We start from the raw sequence: 16,955 nt of genomic DNA, 5'->3' as shown, positions 1-16,955 counted from the left end.
TCCTCACCGTATTCTCCTTGAGCTAAGGTCACACAGACCTCGCCCAATCACTCATAGTAAGTCTTCAGGTGACCTTCAAACCTTCACAAACTCGGTCACTCGGCGATCCACAATTTCCTCTTGGATGCTCTAGACCTTGACGCCTAACCGTCTGGAAGATGCACGGTCTTCAAAGGTAACAAGCGTCGGATCCACGCAGGATCAATCTTTTCAATGATGCTCAATCACTTTGGGTTTGTAGGTGTTTGGGTTTTCCTCACTTGATGATTTTCGCTCAAAGTCCTCGGAGGATGGGATGCTCTCAATGACAAGTGTCAGTTTCTCTCAGAGCAGCCAACCAGCTAGTGGTTGTAGGGGGCGGCTATTTATAGCCTAGGGAGCAGCCCGACATGATAAGACATAAATGCCCTTCAATGATATGACCGTTAGGTGGGTAGATATTTTGGGACAGCTGGCGCATAGCACAACAACGGTCGGAAATTTGAGTATCAAATTCCTCAGGGCTATCATGTTCCTCACTGTGTAGGCAATCCGCACTAGCAAATTCCTAACTCCTCAGTCAGAACAAATTCCTCAGAGAACAGAAGAAATTAACTGAACTGCATGAGATTTCCAATGGCTTCACTCAAAGGGAAGGGATTGGTAGGTGTAGGATTTGAGATGAGCATCACTTGGAAACTTTTCCTTAGTCTTTCCTCAACCCCCTTTAACAGTACGGTGTTTCCTGTGACTCAACAAAAAGAAAATGAAGCTACGAAAACAAAAGTCTTCACGCTTCATGTTCCTCGCATGAAATCCAACTCTTCACGGTCAAACCATTTTCTTCACTTTCATAGTCTTCAGAAAGTCTTTAGGAATCCAAAATGTTCAGTTGAAGACATTCATTTTTAGGGGTCGACTTTCTCTGTAAATATCAAACTCCTCATAGACTTATAGACCTGTATACACTCACAAACGCATTAGTCACTTAACCTATAAGTCTTCAATACATCAAAATCACTAAGGGCCACTAGATGCACTTACACTGCGCCATTGGTGTTGTTAGGTTTCTTATAACAAATTACTCACTCTGTTCAAAATATAGTGTATATTACTCTTTGAAAAAGTCAAACCACTTTAAGTTTGATCAAATTTGTAGAGAAATATATTAAATCCATAATATCAAACGGTACCATTAGATTCGAGTTTCCATATTTTTGTCTAATATTGTGACTATCGATATTTTTGGCTCCGGACCTGGTCAAAGTAGAAGGGATTTGATGTAACATCCCAAAATTATAAATTTTGGAATGTTATATTAAATAAATAATTGTGTTTGTTTGATTGTCTGTTTGTTTGTTTGTTTGTTGTGTGAAATTGAGTGGAAATTGAAACTTTTTGAAAGTTGAATGAGAGGGAATAAAATGACTTTCCCAAAACTTTCATCTTGCATGTTTGATCCTCGTGTATTCAAATTCATTTCATCACAAAACCCTAGAGTGAAGATAATATGACTTCTTCCATTTAAATAAATAAAAAGGGGTTTGAAAATGATTTGAATTCCATTTGAAATATTTCAAATTTAGAAACTTTAAGCAACTCAATGAGTTCATGAGGTAAGATAAAATGACTTCTTCAAATTTGAAGAAAGAGAGTTGGAAGTTTCAAAGAAATGATTTGAAAGTCACTTTGAAGTTATTTGAATTTCCGAATTTCAAATCCTCTTGGGAGTTATTTAGTTTTAATTCAAATTATTTTTCTCCAAAAAAATAAATAAATGGAAATAAGGGTAAAATGATTCCCTTCAATAGAAAATTAGGAGAAAATAAATTCTAAATCATTTTGGTATTTAAAAAAAGATTTGTATGGATTTTAAATGCACATCTAGCACTGTTTGACTTTTATGAATTTTTATAAAATTTATTTGAACTTGGAAAATAGTTCATCTTATTCTTGGTATTTTTGTAAGCATTTTGGTATATAATATGCCTATGTAGAATTTATAATTAATTTCCTTCTGTTGGAGTTTTCTTTCTGTTTAAAAAAAACGCACGCGCGCTCGAGCACACCGGCCCAGCCACAGGCCAGCGAGGCCATGGCCAGCCGCAGCGCTAGGGCAGCCAGCGGCCTGCCAGGCAAGCGCCAGGAGGCCAGCGCCCCAGCGCCGCACGCACCAGCCGCCCGCCCGTCCCTCGCTCGCTCTCTCCCACTGTCGCTGCTAGATGGCGCCCGCTCCCCAGGTCACCCCCAACCTCCCGCTCCTCCCGCTGGATGAGCACGCACACGCACTCCCGAACCCACCCATCGAAGCTCTCGGGATAGAGCTTATCCCGCTGCTCCCCGACGCCCTAGCCTCGCCTATAAAAAGCCCCAGACCCCCTCTCTCTATTCTGCCACTTCGCATTGTCCCTCGCTTCTCATAGCCGACGTACTACCGCTTTGGATCTCGCCAGAGCCGGAGGACCTCATCGTCGTTTTTGTCGCCCCTAGACCACCCCGACCTCCACTCTCTCTGTCAATATCCTTCTCTCGATCTACCGCATCTCGTTGACATTCTCCTTTCGCCCTAGGTTCGCCGGAGACGCCGTGTAGACGACCTGCTTCCTCGCCGGAGCACGGAGCCGCCGCCCTTCGCTCCGCCCGTCCAGCCCACCCCGACGTGCGCCATCACCACCACCGAACTGCCCACGTCGTGCCCGTCCCGTTCGTCTCCTTCCACGCCGCCGAGGAGCACCGCCGCCACCGCCCGTCCGCCGCCTGACGCCAACGCCGCCGCCCCCTGCTCGGCGTCATCGCTGCTGTAAGCCGAGCCTCCCGCCTCGTTCATTTAGTTTATTTTTCTTATAATTATTTATTTGGATTAGATCGGTTAACCGCGGTTTCAAATAAACCATGCGGTTTAGTTAAAAACCGGTCTCTGGTTTTCATTTTTTTTAGCCGCGGTAGCTGTTTTGCTTAGATAGCGGTCATTCGCCGAATAGCTTCCGCAGCGAACGCTGCTCGGCCAGTAGGAATCTGCCATGTGGTCGAGGACATGTTCGTAGTTTAGTTTATTTTCTGTTTCACCATCTAGTCCCTGGAATTAGTTGATTAGTCCCTGATTTTAGTTTAGCCACAACTTTTTAACCGTAGATCCAAACTCGATGAAACTGGCGGCAAATTCTTCATCATGATTAGCTCTATCCAGTGATATCATATTTGTAAACTTTTGTCAGATTCAAATTTATACTTTATTCAGATTTGAATTCAAACTTCAACTGGCCATATCTCCTAAACCGTAGCTCCGATGGAGTTGATTCTTTTTGCACTTTGTCACCGTAGCCAAATCCTATAACTTGGACCATTGTCACATTTTTTTCATGCAATTAGGATCTTTCCATGATAGTTTTATTACTATGCTTTATATGCACGATAGATCACATCACGGTTTTGCACCCTGTGTCACTTAGTGTTTTGCACCTAGAATTTTGCATGCAATTGAAGTGTGTTGGATTTTCATTTGGGTTTTACCGAACTTTATGTCGCATATTATTTTGAATCTTTGTAGTGACTGCTTATGTATGTTATTTTACTTTGACGATAGACTGTCCGGAGTGCGAAGCCGAGTACTATCGATCTCTAGAATTCAACTATCAGTATCAAGGCAAGTTCACATTTGACCATTCTTCCAATTACCTATGTTTATATTATGCACTTAGTCCTTTTATGGTAGGATTGCATGGTAGGACTTATTGTTGCCAGATGGCTATGCCGTTACCTAGTAGTTCATTTGAGGTAGGTCTGATCTATACATCCTTGTCATCACAGTGTAAGTTTATTTTTGCCTCGCTAAATGTAGACGTGGTTTTGGGAAGCAAACATGGTGAGACATGAGTGACAAAGTAGTAAGCAGGACCAAGACTTGTAAATGAACTACCTGGGCGGTATTTGGTTTGAATGGTGGCGAAGTACAGTGGGAGCATGCATGGTTAATCCATGGTGGTGCACCACTAGTGGTCGGCAGCCCAGGCTCAAAGAGATCAATCATATTCTCATGTCTAGAAGCTTACGTGTGCAGCCACGAGCCAATATGGGCTCTGGCTTAGTTGAGTAGTTAGTGTGACCCCTTCCGGGACGGGCTAGCAGATGTAGAATGAGTAGGTGTACCGGCCTATCCGTGGGTTAAGGGGAAATACTTTCGAAAGACTATGTCTCGGTCATCCTGTTCTCAAACACCAGGCAGTGCGAGAATTTCAAGGGAGGCAATCGAGTCTTGTGGGGAAAAGTGCGCAAACCTCTACAGAGTGTTAAAACCTAATCGATTAGCCGTGTCCCCGGTTACGGACAACTTAAGCATCTAGTAGTGAAAATGCAGGGAGATCTTCTCACCTTTAATTAAACAGTTGGGTTTTAAATGAAACTTTGGGAATGGATTGAGTTGGGTTTACCAACTCATCCTATGCTATACAGTAGTGGTAGAATAATATCTTTTATTCTAGGGAAAAACTAGCTTTATGCAAAACCAAACTTAGAGCTTTCCACCAGCCAAATTGCATGTACAAATAGGTTCATTATTCTTATGATGTGACTTGCCAGTACATTCAATGTACTGACCTACATGGCTGCAACGTCTTATGTTGCAGGAATTTCTACGACGAGTAAGAGTTACGTTGTAGGGTTACGGTCTACACTCAACTTGCCGTTGGCGTTGATGGGACTCCACACCCTTATGTTTGTTTCCGCTGAGACTTGTGAGGTATATATCAGTTTTACGTTATTTATACATGTGATTGCACTTTGATATATACATTGATGTACTGTGTGTGTGCCAGCATACCGATCCAGGGATGGCACGGATACACAGAGGCTTGACCGTTTGAGGTCGGGTCGCTACAGAGATGGTTTCAGAGCACATGTTGACTGTAGGACGTGACCCGAGAAACTGAAAAGCCCTTAGGAAAGGATTTCTCTAAAACTTTATTTTCAAAAAGATCCTTTACCTCTCTTCTTTTTCGAGCTTTATCAAATCTTTCCTTTTACCCCAAATAGTTAGACAATACCCTTTTTCCCTTTGACCACACGGAGGATCAACTGATGAGACCACTCCGAGAAGGACAAGGTATCAGACTTCACCATACACTAGAAGAATTAATGCTACGACAGTCGAAGACTCGAAGAATATGAAGACACAGAAGAATTCCAAGATTTATATGACCTTTAGAAGACCAAACCCTTGTTGTGTACTCATGTTAGATGTGATGATTTGTGAGCTGTCATATTTTGTGTGTGTTTTCTGACAGCAACAAATAAAACCATTTACAAAACTATATTGTTTGTATTGTGTGTATCTCTCTCTATCCCTCTCCCGTATCTCATCCCAAAACCCTTGGACCCAATAGATGATGAATGAAGATGGGCTTGTATTCTCTAGACCGATCACTCAGTGGGAGGCAGAGCTATGGATTCAAAACATGGAGAATCACTTCGGGAGCAATTTAGTTGCAAGGAAGTATGAGGTTCAATACGCTCTTCAGTACTTTACAAAAGGTGCTGCAACCTGGTGGAAAATGCATCAAGCCATACAAGGATGTAATGGAGCAAAAACTTGGGAGGAATTGAAGAAGACTCTGTTGGGATCCCGTCTTATCCGGAAGCATGTTGATAACCCGATGAAGAAACATTGTGCCTGCAAGATATGCGGAGAAATAGGACACACCCATGAAGAACACAAGGATGGATGCCATCATTGTGAAGGAAATCACCGAGCTGAAGAATGCCCAACTAGGCAGGTTACTTGTTTCTTGTGTGAAGGAACTACGCACTACCCTGCCCAGTGTCATATTTACCCCAAGGTACAAGAAATTACCAAGCAGCAGAAGGAAGCAATGAAAGAAGCCCTCAGGGAAAGTTTAAAAGAACCGGTGATGAAAGAAGATGTTGACGACCCTGATGGAGAAAGCCTAAACAGATTTTACTCCAATGCTTGCTATTCATGTGGAGAAGAAGGACATTTTTCACAGTATTGCATGAAGGAAAACCAAGAGTATCTGGGAGACTTCCCGATAGAAGAAGTGGAGTTTGATCCACATGAGATAGAAGAATTGATCGAAACAAAGAAGTCCAGGAAGAGAAAGAGCACGTGTCCCCAGAACAACCCAATTTCTGCAGAAAAGGACCTAAGTCATATCACTTGTTACAGATGCAAGGATTTAGGTCATTATGCTAGCAAATGCCCAGCAAGGAAGCCAAGAACCCAAGGAGCCAAGATAACCACCAGGAAGCCCCTAGATTTGTCTGACGTCATTTGTTTATGCTGCAAAGGAGTAGGACATTTTGCCAGAGAATGTTCAGACCCGAGGAAAGCTTGAGCTGAATAGTTGAGATCTTGATATTGAAATAAAGCATGTAATAAATGTGGAACACACTTTTATTTTCATTGTGGATGTTGAGTTGAGTTACCGAATGGAAATTGTAATAGCTCGTGAAGCAATAAAAGTTGATATGTTTGGAATCTCATATGAGGTGTCATGAGTTGTTGATGATTTTGAGTGCCTCTCTCACTATCTCGCCTAGACTTAAGCCTTGAACCCATGGACAAGCTGACCCAAACCTTTCCCGAAAAAATAACCACATTTCACCCAAGGAAATACATACAGTATCCTGAGTACCCCTTCTATCTTATGCCTGTAGATGACAACCCTTTACGAGTCTTTTTTGAAGGGCCCAGAAACGATCATGACCCTGACAAGTGATCAGGATTACCCGAAGATCCTGAAGGACATGATGAAGCATATTCATCTTGAAGGAGATGCAGTTTACAAAGGTTATCCTTTCATGGAGAATGGAGTTGAACTTTGGTACGTGGAGGTACACCTCCACCGTGTGAAGGGAGTTTGCCCAAAGACTATGGGGCAATACTTTTTCATTTCTCGAGTACCACGAGCAACATTCTTCGACTCTGTTCGTGAAGCTGCTATGGAAGCCATACATCAGATTGGAGAAATACTAGAAGCAAGACTCCATCACACTCAGGAATACCTGAGGGAAGTGCATGCAGAGATGATGCAGATGAAACTCATGGCCACCATGATGAAACAAAAGGCCGATGATTTCAAGGATCACATCGCACGATTCTAGTGGGACTGAAGCATCTTCAAGTAGGGCAAATGAATAAAGATGGAAGTAATGCTTGACCATACCAAACTATGTGGATGGCAACATTTGTAATAAAATACTTTTGGAACCTGAGTTTTGAGTAGTGGTTAAGGATGTAATAAAGGATTTGATATGAAGAGAAATATGAATTATGGATGAACCAGTACATTTTGTTTTAATGGTAAAACCCTGTGTGAACACTAGACCGATGGAAAGGAAAATGTTGTTCCATAGGTGCAGTTTGGACAAAATAAGTTGGAGTTTTGTTTTAGTTATGATGGTTACCCCAAGAGTATGAGGGAATGAAGTACTATTGGATTTAAAGGAGATGAAATGTTGGAATAAGGAACAATAGTAACTCCAAGGATGAGTTAAAGATATACAAGTGTTGAAGTGGGTCATAACCCACAGGACTTGGATTTAAAAAGAAGCAAGCACAGCCTTGTTGCAGGAAGAATTCTGGAAGAAGCTGTGATTTCATCAGCAGACGTTCCATAGGAGGTTACGTAAACCTAAGAGTTGTGAAGAAACGATAGAGGGTTTTGTTTGGCTTGCAGAACCATTGGATTTACCCGAACCCAGTTCGTGGAGAAGAGAAGTTCTGCGATGCTTGTGAGGATGCCCAAGTGTTAGAATACGTGATTCCCTATCTGCGTATGTGATAATGGTTCAAGTACGGGATGGATTGGCCCCCATACCGGAGACTTCTATCATGAGCTATCATATGTTGATGGAAAATCAGAGAGCCTTAAAACCCTAGGAGAGTGTCGACCCGACAAACCAAAAGCCTTAGAATGGCAGGACGATGAAAACCATGTACAGGCACCCGTTGCCAATCGTAGGTTATACGGTGGGATTCAACCCAGAACCATTTCCTGCAGGAGGAACCATTAATTGTCGACCACCATGAGATTTTCGATAGTTATTTAGCATTGGCGACAGCCTGACAGCTAAGAAGCCCCAGTCCCAGAAGGATCTTATTTTGACGCAAGGACTCAAGACTTTGGGGAAAAGGTTATGTCGTTACCGGAATGGCACCAATGAGGGAGTTATCCCGGAGAATATGAGAAGACTGACACCGTCAACCCAATGGATGGGTACATGAGCTTTGTTGGAACCATAACCATGTTTCTAAGGGTGGTAGCACCCCATACCTTGTGTTGTTGAATGGATTTTCAAGGAGACCCCCAAAACTAACCTTCTTTCTAGCCTCTCCGAATCTCGGGGACGAGATTCATTTTAAGGGTGGTAGTTTGTAACATCCCAAAATTCTAAATTTTGGAATGTTATATTAAATAAATAATTGTGTTTGTTTGTTTGTTGTGTGAAATTGAGTGGAAATTGAAACTTTTTGAAAGTTGAATGAGAGGGAATAAAATGACTTTCCCAAAACTTTCATCTTGCATGTTTGATCCTCGTGTATTCATATTCATTTCATCACAAAACCCTAGAGTGAAGATAATATGACTTCTTCCATTTAAATAAATAAAAAGGGGTTTGAAAATGATTTGAATTCCATTTGAAATATTTCAAATTTAGAAACTTTAAGCAACTCAATGAGTTCATGAGGGAAGATAAAATGACTTCTTCAAATTTGAACAAAGAGAGTTGGAAGTTTCAAAGAAATGATTTGAAAGTCACTTTGAAGTTATTTGAATTTCCAAATTTCAAATCCTCCTGGGAGTTATTTAATTTTAATTCAAATTATTTTTCTCCAAACAAATAAATAAATGGAAATAAGGGTAAAATGATTCCCTTCAATAGAAAATTAGGAGAAAATAAATTCTAAATCATTTTGGTATTTAAAAAAAAGATTTGTATGGATTTTAAATGCAAATCTAGCACTGTTTGACTTTTATGAATTTTTATAAAATTTATTTGAACTTGGAAAATAGTTCATCTTATTCTTGGTATTTTTTTGAGCATTTTGGTATATAATATGCCTATGTAGAATTTATAATTAATTTCCTTCTGTTGGAGTTTTCTTTCTGTTTAAAAAAAACGCACGCGCGCTCGAGCACACCGGCCCAGCCACAGGCCAGCGAGGCCATGGCCAGCCGCAGCGCTAGGGCAGCCAGCGGCCTGCCAGGCAAGCGCCAGGAGGCCAGCGCCACAGCGCCGCACGCACGAGCCGCCCGCCCGTCCCTCGCTCGCTCTCTCCCACTGTCGATGCCAGATGGGGCCCCGCTTCCCAGGTCACCCCCAACCTCCCGCTCCTCACGCTGGATGAGCACGCACACGCACTCCCGAACCCGCCCGCCGAAGCTCTCGGGATAGAGCTTATCCCGTTGCTCCCCGACGCCCTAGCCTCGCCTATAAAAAGCCCCAGACCCCCTCTCTCTATTCTGCCACTTCGCATTGTCCCTCGCTTCTCATAGCCGACGTACTGCCGCTTTGGATCTCGCCGGAGCCGGAGGACCTCATCGTTATTTTTGTCGCCCGTAGACCACCCCGGCATCCACTCTCTCTGTCAATATCCTTCTCTCGATCTACCGCATCTCGTTGACATTCTCCTTTTTCCCTAGGTTCGCCGGAGACGCCGTGCAGACGACCTGCGTCCTCGCCGGAGCACGAAGCCGCCGCCCTTCGCTCCGCCCGTCCAGCCCACCCCGACGTGCGCCGTCACCACCACCGAACCGCCCATGTCGTGCCCGTCCCGTTCGTCTCCTTCCCTGCCGCCACCACCGCCACCGCCTGACGCCAACGCCGCCGCCCCCTGCTCGTCGTCATCGCCGCTGTAAGCCGAGCCTCCCGCCTCGTTCGTTTAGTTTATTTTTCTTATTATTATTTATTTGGATTAGATCGGTTAACCGCGGTTTCAAATAAACCGTGCGGTTTAGTTAAAAACCGGTCTCCGGTTTTCATTTTTTTTAGCCGCGGTAGCTATTTTGCTTAGATAGCGGTCATTCGCCGAATAGCTTCCGCAGCGAACGCTGCTCGGCCAGTAGGAATCTGCCATGTGGTCGAGGACCTGTTCATAGTTTAGTTTATTTTCTGTTTCACCATCTAGTCCCTGGAATTAGTTGATTAGTCCCTGATTTTAGTTTAGCCACAACTTTTTAACCGTAGATCCAAACTCGATGAAACCGGCGGCAAATTCTTCATCATGATTAGCTCTATCCAGTGATATCATATTTGTAAACTTTTGTCAGATTCAAATTTATACTTTATTCAGATTTGAATTCAAACTTCAACTGGCCATATCTCCTAAACCGTAGCTCCGATGGAGTTGATTCTTTTTGCACTTTGTCACTGTAGCCAAATCCTATAACTTGGACCATTGTCACATTTTTTTCATGCAATTAGGATCTTTCCATGATAGTTTTATTACTATGCTTTATATGCACGATAGATCACATCACGGTTTTGCACCTTGCGTCACTTAGTGTTTTGCACCTAGAATTTTGCATGCAATTGAACTGTGTTGGATTTTAATTTGGGTTTTACCGAACTTTCTGTCGCATATTATTTTGAATCTCTGTAGTGATTGCCTATGTATGTTATTTTACTTTGACGATAGACTGTCCGGAGTGCGAAGCCGAGTACTATCGATCTCTAGAATTCAACTATCAGTATCAAGGCAAGTTCATATTTGACCATTCTTCCAATTACCTATGTTTATATTATGCACTTAATCCTTTTGTGGTAGGATTGCATGGTAGGACTTATTGTTGCCAGATGGCTATGCCGTTACCTAGTAGTTCATTTGAGGTAGGTCTGATCTATACATCCTTGTCACCACCGTGTAAGTTTATTTTTGCCTCGCTAAATGTAGACGTGGTTTGGGAAGAGAACATGGTGAGACATAAGTGACAAAGTAGTAAGCAGGACCAAGACTTGTAAATGAACTACCTGGGCGGTATTTGGTTTTGAATGGTGGCGAAGTACAGCGGGAGCATGCATGGTTAATCCATGGTGGTGCACCACTAGTGGTCGGCCGCCCAGGCTCAAAGAGATCAATCATATTCTCATGTCTAGAAGCTTACGTGTGCAGCCACAAGCCAATATGGGCTCTGGCTTAGTTGAGTAGTTAGTGTGACCCCTTCCGGGATGGGCTAGCAGATGTAGAATGAGTAGGTGTACCGGCCTATCCGTGGGTTAAGGGGAAATACTTTCGAAAGACTATGTCTCGGTCATCCTGTTCTCAAACACCAGGCAGTGCGAGAATTTCAAGGGAGGCGATCGAGTCTTGTGGGGAAAAGTGCGCAAACCTTTACAGAGTGTTAAAACCTAATCGATTAGCCGTGTCCCCGGTTACGGACAACTTAAGCATCTAGTAGTGAAAATGCAGGGAGATCTTCTCACCTTTAATTAAACAGTTGGGTTTTAAATGAAACTTTGGGAATGGATTGAGTTGGGTTTACCAACTCATCCAATGCTATACAGTAGTGGTAGAATAATATCTTTTATTCTAGGGAAAAACTAGCTTTATGCAAAACCAAACTTAGAGCTTTCCACCAGCCAAATTGCATGTACAAATAGGTTCATTATTCTTATGATGTGACTTGCCAGTACATTCAATGTACTGACCTACATGGCTGCAACGTCTTATGTTGCAGGAATTTTTTCTACGACGAGTAAGAGTTACGTTGTAGGGTTACGGTCTACACTCAACTTGCCGTTGGCGTTGATGGGACTCCACACCCTTATGTTTGTTTCCGCTGAGACTTATGAGGTATATATGAGTTTTACGTCATTTATACATGTGATTGCACTTTGATATATACATTGATGTACTGTGTGTGCCAGCATACCGATCCAGGGATGGCACGGATACACAGATGCTTGACCGTTTGAGGTCGGGTCGCTACATTTGACTCTTAAAAAAATAATACCCCTCATATATATTTTGGAATTGATGGAATATTTAGTTTGGCGAGTAGGGAGATGATGGATCGTGTTTTATTTTTATTTATAATGTGGTGATTTGGTGGCCCTTTCGCGATGTGATTCTATGTTATCCACCTCATAAAAGCGATGTGATATACAAAGGTGGTTGCATGTACTGTATTTGGTGACCCGGTGAAAATCAGATGACCTAGTTTTAATCGGAGACCTCAGTTAATTGTGAGGTCTTAAAAGTTAGGAAGCATAGTGTATAGTAATATTAAAAAAAGAAAATGTTTGTGTCACAAGCTTGTTTCAGAGGAACAGGTTAGTAAAAATGTTGTCACACATTTAGTATATGTTGCTATGTAAATAAAAGCATAGTTGGACAATATTTTATAAAAAAATGTAAGACGTTTAGGTTTAAAAAGTACATTAATTATCCTATCTAATCGAAAAAATCTTTTATTTTTTGACACACACACGCATAGGGTCGACCGGTCGAGGAAACGAGTGGTCAGGGTTTTGTCCTTCCTCGCCAAGGTCGAGTGAGGTCTCCAACTCTCCATTACATACTTCCCCACCCATCCACCAAAGGCGCAGAGAGGGGAGAAGAAGAAGAAGAAGAAGCGGAGGGGGAGGAAGATGCCTTGCCTGAACGTGTCGACGAACGTGAACCTGGAGGGGGTGGACACCTCCGCCGTCCTCGCCGACGCCTCCAGCACCGTCGCAACCATCATCGGCAAGCCGGAGGCCGTACGCTCCTTACCCCATCTCCCCCCTTTCCTCAACATCCCGCCTCGCCTAGGCGTTCGTATCTCCTTATCGATCCATATAGGCGTGGCCGTCCCCTGGATTCCATCCGTCTCTTAGGTCTGGCCCTTCAATCTGTTAGGGTTTTGGGGGGTCGATTCGATGCTGGGGGTTTGTTCCCCTTCCTTTGGTCCGCTATTCATGTCTGCTTTGCCCTGGAAGATCTTTGTCCCGCGACTGCTGAAATTGCGGACACGGGGTTTTGATCTGTAGGTTTGTATGACATTTTCATGCGTGGAGCAAGTTCGAGGTTGTGATCTGGGGTTATGTCCAGTTTAGGACTGTGCTTCTTACGGTCATCTGTTTGTTTTGTTGAACCAAATAAATTTTGTAGTTCATGTTGTTTATCAATTGGCATGCACGCGGAAATTGAAAGCTTGGACTAAACCCGAATGGAACCAAGGTTCAGTTTGTTGCTGTTTGGTGGTCAAGTCGTTGTCTTCTCGTTTTGGATATGTTCTTCAGGGTTAGTAAGGATGTTTGATGTGCTGTTACTTGCTGTGATATGAATATGCTGAAACTTGAAATACATGTTACTTGGTAAAGAGGTGAAATAGAACCAACCTGTCTTTCGTACAACAACAAATCAGATAACAAACATGGGCCGACATCTTCAACCATTACAAATTTCTCTGTAAACATAGTGTACGATGTCTGGAAAACTTCAATAGTACCATGAAGCTTATGTGTAGCTTTCTCTCAAAAGAATTTTGAAACCTTCATATTTCCCATTTTTCTTGGTCATTGTGGCACCAGAGGAATTGATTAGGAGGCTATGATTATTGTCTATGGCAAGGCTAGAGTGAACATGCTGTTTTCACAGTTTATTTTGCTTTGGGAGGCAATATCTGCAACTCTTTCCAGAAATACATGTTGACTTGCTCTGCTTGTCTTTCCTATGTAGAGGTACAAGATATGGCTGTTTTCTGCGTGTTCTTCTATAAATACTAATTCAGAACCCCATATATCAGAAAATTATAAAATATGCGCAGTACCATTAATCTTTTGTAAATCTGGACAGCTCATGTTTTACTCTAGGCGCTTCCCTATGCCACAAATATCACACCTACCACCTTTAAGAACTTTATTTGCTTATGTTTTTTACAGAAATGCAGGCCATTTCCTTGTTTCTCAAGTTTTTCTGTTCTAAATATACTGGGGTATTATTTTGGAAAGCTAATTGTACTTAGATTAGTTGTTTTTAAGTATAGCAATACGTTAGTATTAGTAAGAAATGGCTCCAATAGCTACTTTTGTTGTTATATCAGACATATTTAAGATCAAAATGAAGCGTACCGAGTTGCTCTGGAGATTTGGAGATATGATATGATGCAGAATATACAATGTCAGACACATGAACTGCTGAAAACTTAAGGCTGTGACAGTTTTCTGTTTTTCAGCTGACCAAGTAGTGGTATACCAAAGTTCTTCCTCACCGCCTTTTTCATTCAGATACTAACTTGAGTGCTTCCGACAGTATGTGATGGTTGTTCTCAAGGGTTCAGTGCCCATGGCATTTGGAGGTACCCAGGAGCCTGCAGCCTACGGCGAGCTGGTTTCCATCGGAGGGCTGAACGCTGATGTGAACAAGAAGCTGAGCGCCGGCATTGCTTCCATCCTGGAGTCAAAGCTGTCCATCCCCAAGTCCCGCTTCTACCTCAAGTTCCACGATTCAAAGGCAAGCAGACATTATTTGCTGTCGACCGCTCATTCATGGGTCTTCATCAGGCATCATCATGTTCTCATTGCAATTCTGCTGTTTGTTAGGCCCATCCTGCACAAGAACATGCTCAATGTTTGCATGCTTTGCATCAAGAGTAGATCATGTAAATGTCCATCTGTCGTTTGAACTCGTAGTCGTCGTGTTAGCTTCCACAGTGGCTTCCTTTCTATACTAGTAGATGCTAATTATGTGAACTCTAATTGATCTTTTTTCGTTACCATGCAGCGCTCAGACTTTGGATGGAATGGATCCACCTTTTAGACGCATCATATGGCATGGAGCCTTGCATGAACTCCAGAGTTCCTAATATTCTGTCCATTGCCTATTTAAGGAGAAACTGCTGCAGTAAGACATCGTGTCAGTTTAATGGCCAGTGTTTATGAGTGCCGGAGTACTTGTGTGATCTAGTTGGTTTGGTTTCGGACTTGCCATGGCAAGGGAATGTTGCAACTGCTTGGTTCGATTCGTAATCATGAACCCTTTGTGGTGTCCTGTGTTTGTCCAACTGTGCTGGTTGTTGAGTTCCAGTGATTTGCTGCATGAACTAAAAATTTAGGAGTTGCGTTAGGTGCACCCTGCAACTGTGGAGTACATGCCCTTGGAGGAAATAGGCTCTGTTTTTCGTCGACTGAGCTGCTTTTGATATGCAAATTTGCTTGATGGGTGTTTGTTTTCCTTTAAAGAGGTTGCACGCTGCAAAACATATACCCCAATTTGAGACAAAAATGGGAAGGCGATCATGGCCGAGGACCAAATATGTCATCTTTACGTATCTCTATTCCTGGTCTGCATCACTACACACAACCTCTAGAAAGGAATTCTTTTCTCCTCTCCTCTGCCCCTGTTGGATAGGAGGTGCTTGTTGTGCCCTTGTGTATAGCTGTGTTAGGGCATCTTCAACACTGACCCGTAAACCGAACATCGTATCAGTCTGCGGTCACGGATGCGGGCCAGTCATCCAAAGCTAGCAGCATACATTTCAAACCGGGTTTTAACTAACCGGATGAATTTCGTCAAACACGACGTAATTCATCAAAATTCAGATAAAAATAGCACAAATCATCCATAAGTAACATGCAAATATGTCTAGTACAAACAATAGTTCCAATTCAACCGGGTGTTCGACAAGTTTTTCATGGATAGATCAAATTTAGTGATACTAACTCCAGTTCCGGCACATGTTGTCCCACACATATTGTCCCTTGAGATTCATCCAACAATGCATGTGTGTGAATGGTCTGCCTTTTGGCCTGTAGTACACCACGGCAGCGCGTGCAAGCTACACAACGTATAGAGCAACAATGAGTGAATGAATGAACCAATCAACATGTAGAGCAAGAAAATCAAAACTTACAATCTCCATGGCGGTCGCGTGCAATGACCACATTGCCTCCAATCAACTGCGCCACAATACCTTATGACGGAGTTCTGGATGGTGTATCATTGATAGGCTAATGACTTCACATTGCGTTCATGGATGATGTGTATGTCGTAGGGCACAATGTGCTTCCATGCATGAAACGAACCATGCACGTGCTGCCAAAAGAACCCCCTTCTACTCGTACCTATGAAGTCCACAGATACGTCTAAACCATAGATCGCACAATGACTCATTCACCATGTCGAGTACCCCCGCCATCCTTCTTACTCTAAAAAATGACATGGAGTTCGAAAATAAGCTCAATGGCATTTGACCAAACACCTGTCAGGCGTGGTGTCAACGATGGTTGTCTTCATCGATAGGGGGACAGAGGTACATGGCTACGAATAGATCCTGGGTGGACGGCGCCGTAGTACAAGGCGAGCGGGCTCGTGGGTGGTAGTTGCGGACGTCCGGTAATCCCTGTGTGGCAGTCGGAGAGGTACAGCGGTGGCGTCAGAGGAGGAGGACGCAGATGCAAAGCAAGGGGGTAGTGGTGGGGTGGAAGAGAATGAGACCGAGAGAGGGGTTTCAGTGGGTCAGGGATGTCGGAGTCCTGTGTGGCAGTGGTCCAGACTCCCTCAACGCCCCTTAGTTTGCTTCCAATTTGAGGGGAAAATCACGTCTGGACCGGTCGACAGACTGATACAGGCCCACGTTGGATGGCAAAACACATCCAGACCGCGCGGTCCGGACGGATGCTGGCAGTTTGAGGGTCCAGTCTGAAGATGCCCTTAGGGCTAGTGTTTCCCTAGTGAAGTTTGGCATTCTAGCATCGGGGAGCATGCTGCCGGCGTTCTCAAGCGGCATTTTCGAGTGCGGGTCCGTCCCTTTTGATTTTATTAGTTTTTATAGGTCTTTGCTTTCCTTAGATTTTGTTTTCCTGGTGGCATTGACGAAGTGATGAAGATGATGGTGTGCTGTAACAAAGGTCTCTCTGTCACCTCCATACCTCGACGGCGTCCGGTTTGGCGTTAGAGAAGGGCATGTGAAGGTAGGTGTTGTTGAACTTTGTTGGTTCTCTTTAAATCTTGACAGTTGACGTGTCAATTAAGAGAA

General features: G+C 43.3%; 1 protein-coding gene across 1 annotated transcript; it reads left to right on the top strand.

Moving 5' to 3' along the window:
• The first annotated feature begins 12,434 nt into the window (after positions 1-12,434).
• Positions 12,435-14,968, top strand: LOC123120489 (macrophage migration inhibitory factor homolog). The gene is made up of 3 exons (XM_044540491.1): positions 12,435-12,696; positions 14,231-14,431; positions 14,702-14,968. Exons 1-3 carry the CDS (start codon positions 12,586-12,588, stop codon positions 14,735-14,737), a joined length of 348 nt encoding a protein of 115 aa, XP_044396426.1. The 5' UTR covers positions 12,435-12,585; the 3' UTR covers positions 14,738-14,968.
• Positions 14,969-16,955: the final 1,987 nt, after the last annotated feature.

Source organism: Triticum aestivum, chromosome 5D (assembly GCF_018294505.1).
Source record: "Triticum aestivum cultivar Chinese Spring chromosome 5D, IWGSC CS RefSeq v2.1, whole genome shotgun sequence".
Taxonomy (NCBI): Eukaryota; Viridiplantae; Streptophyta; class Magnoliopsida; order Poales; family Poaceae; genus Triticum; species Triticum aestivum.
The sequence above is the reverse complement of the archived record's forward strand: the minus strand, read 5'-3'. Positions and strand labels throughout refer to the sequence as shown.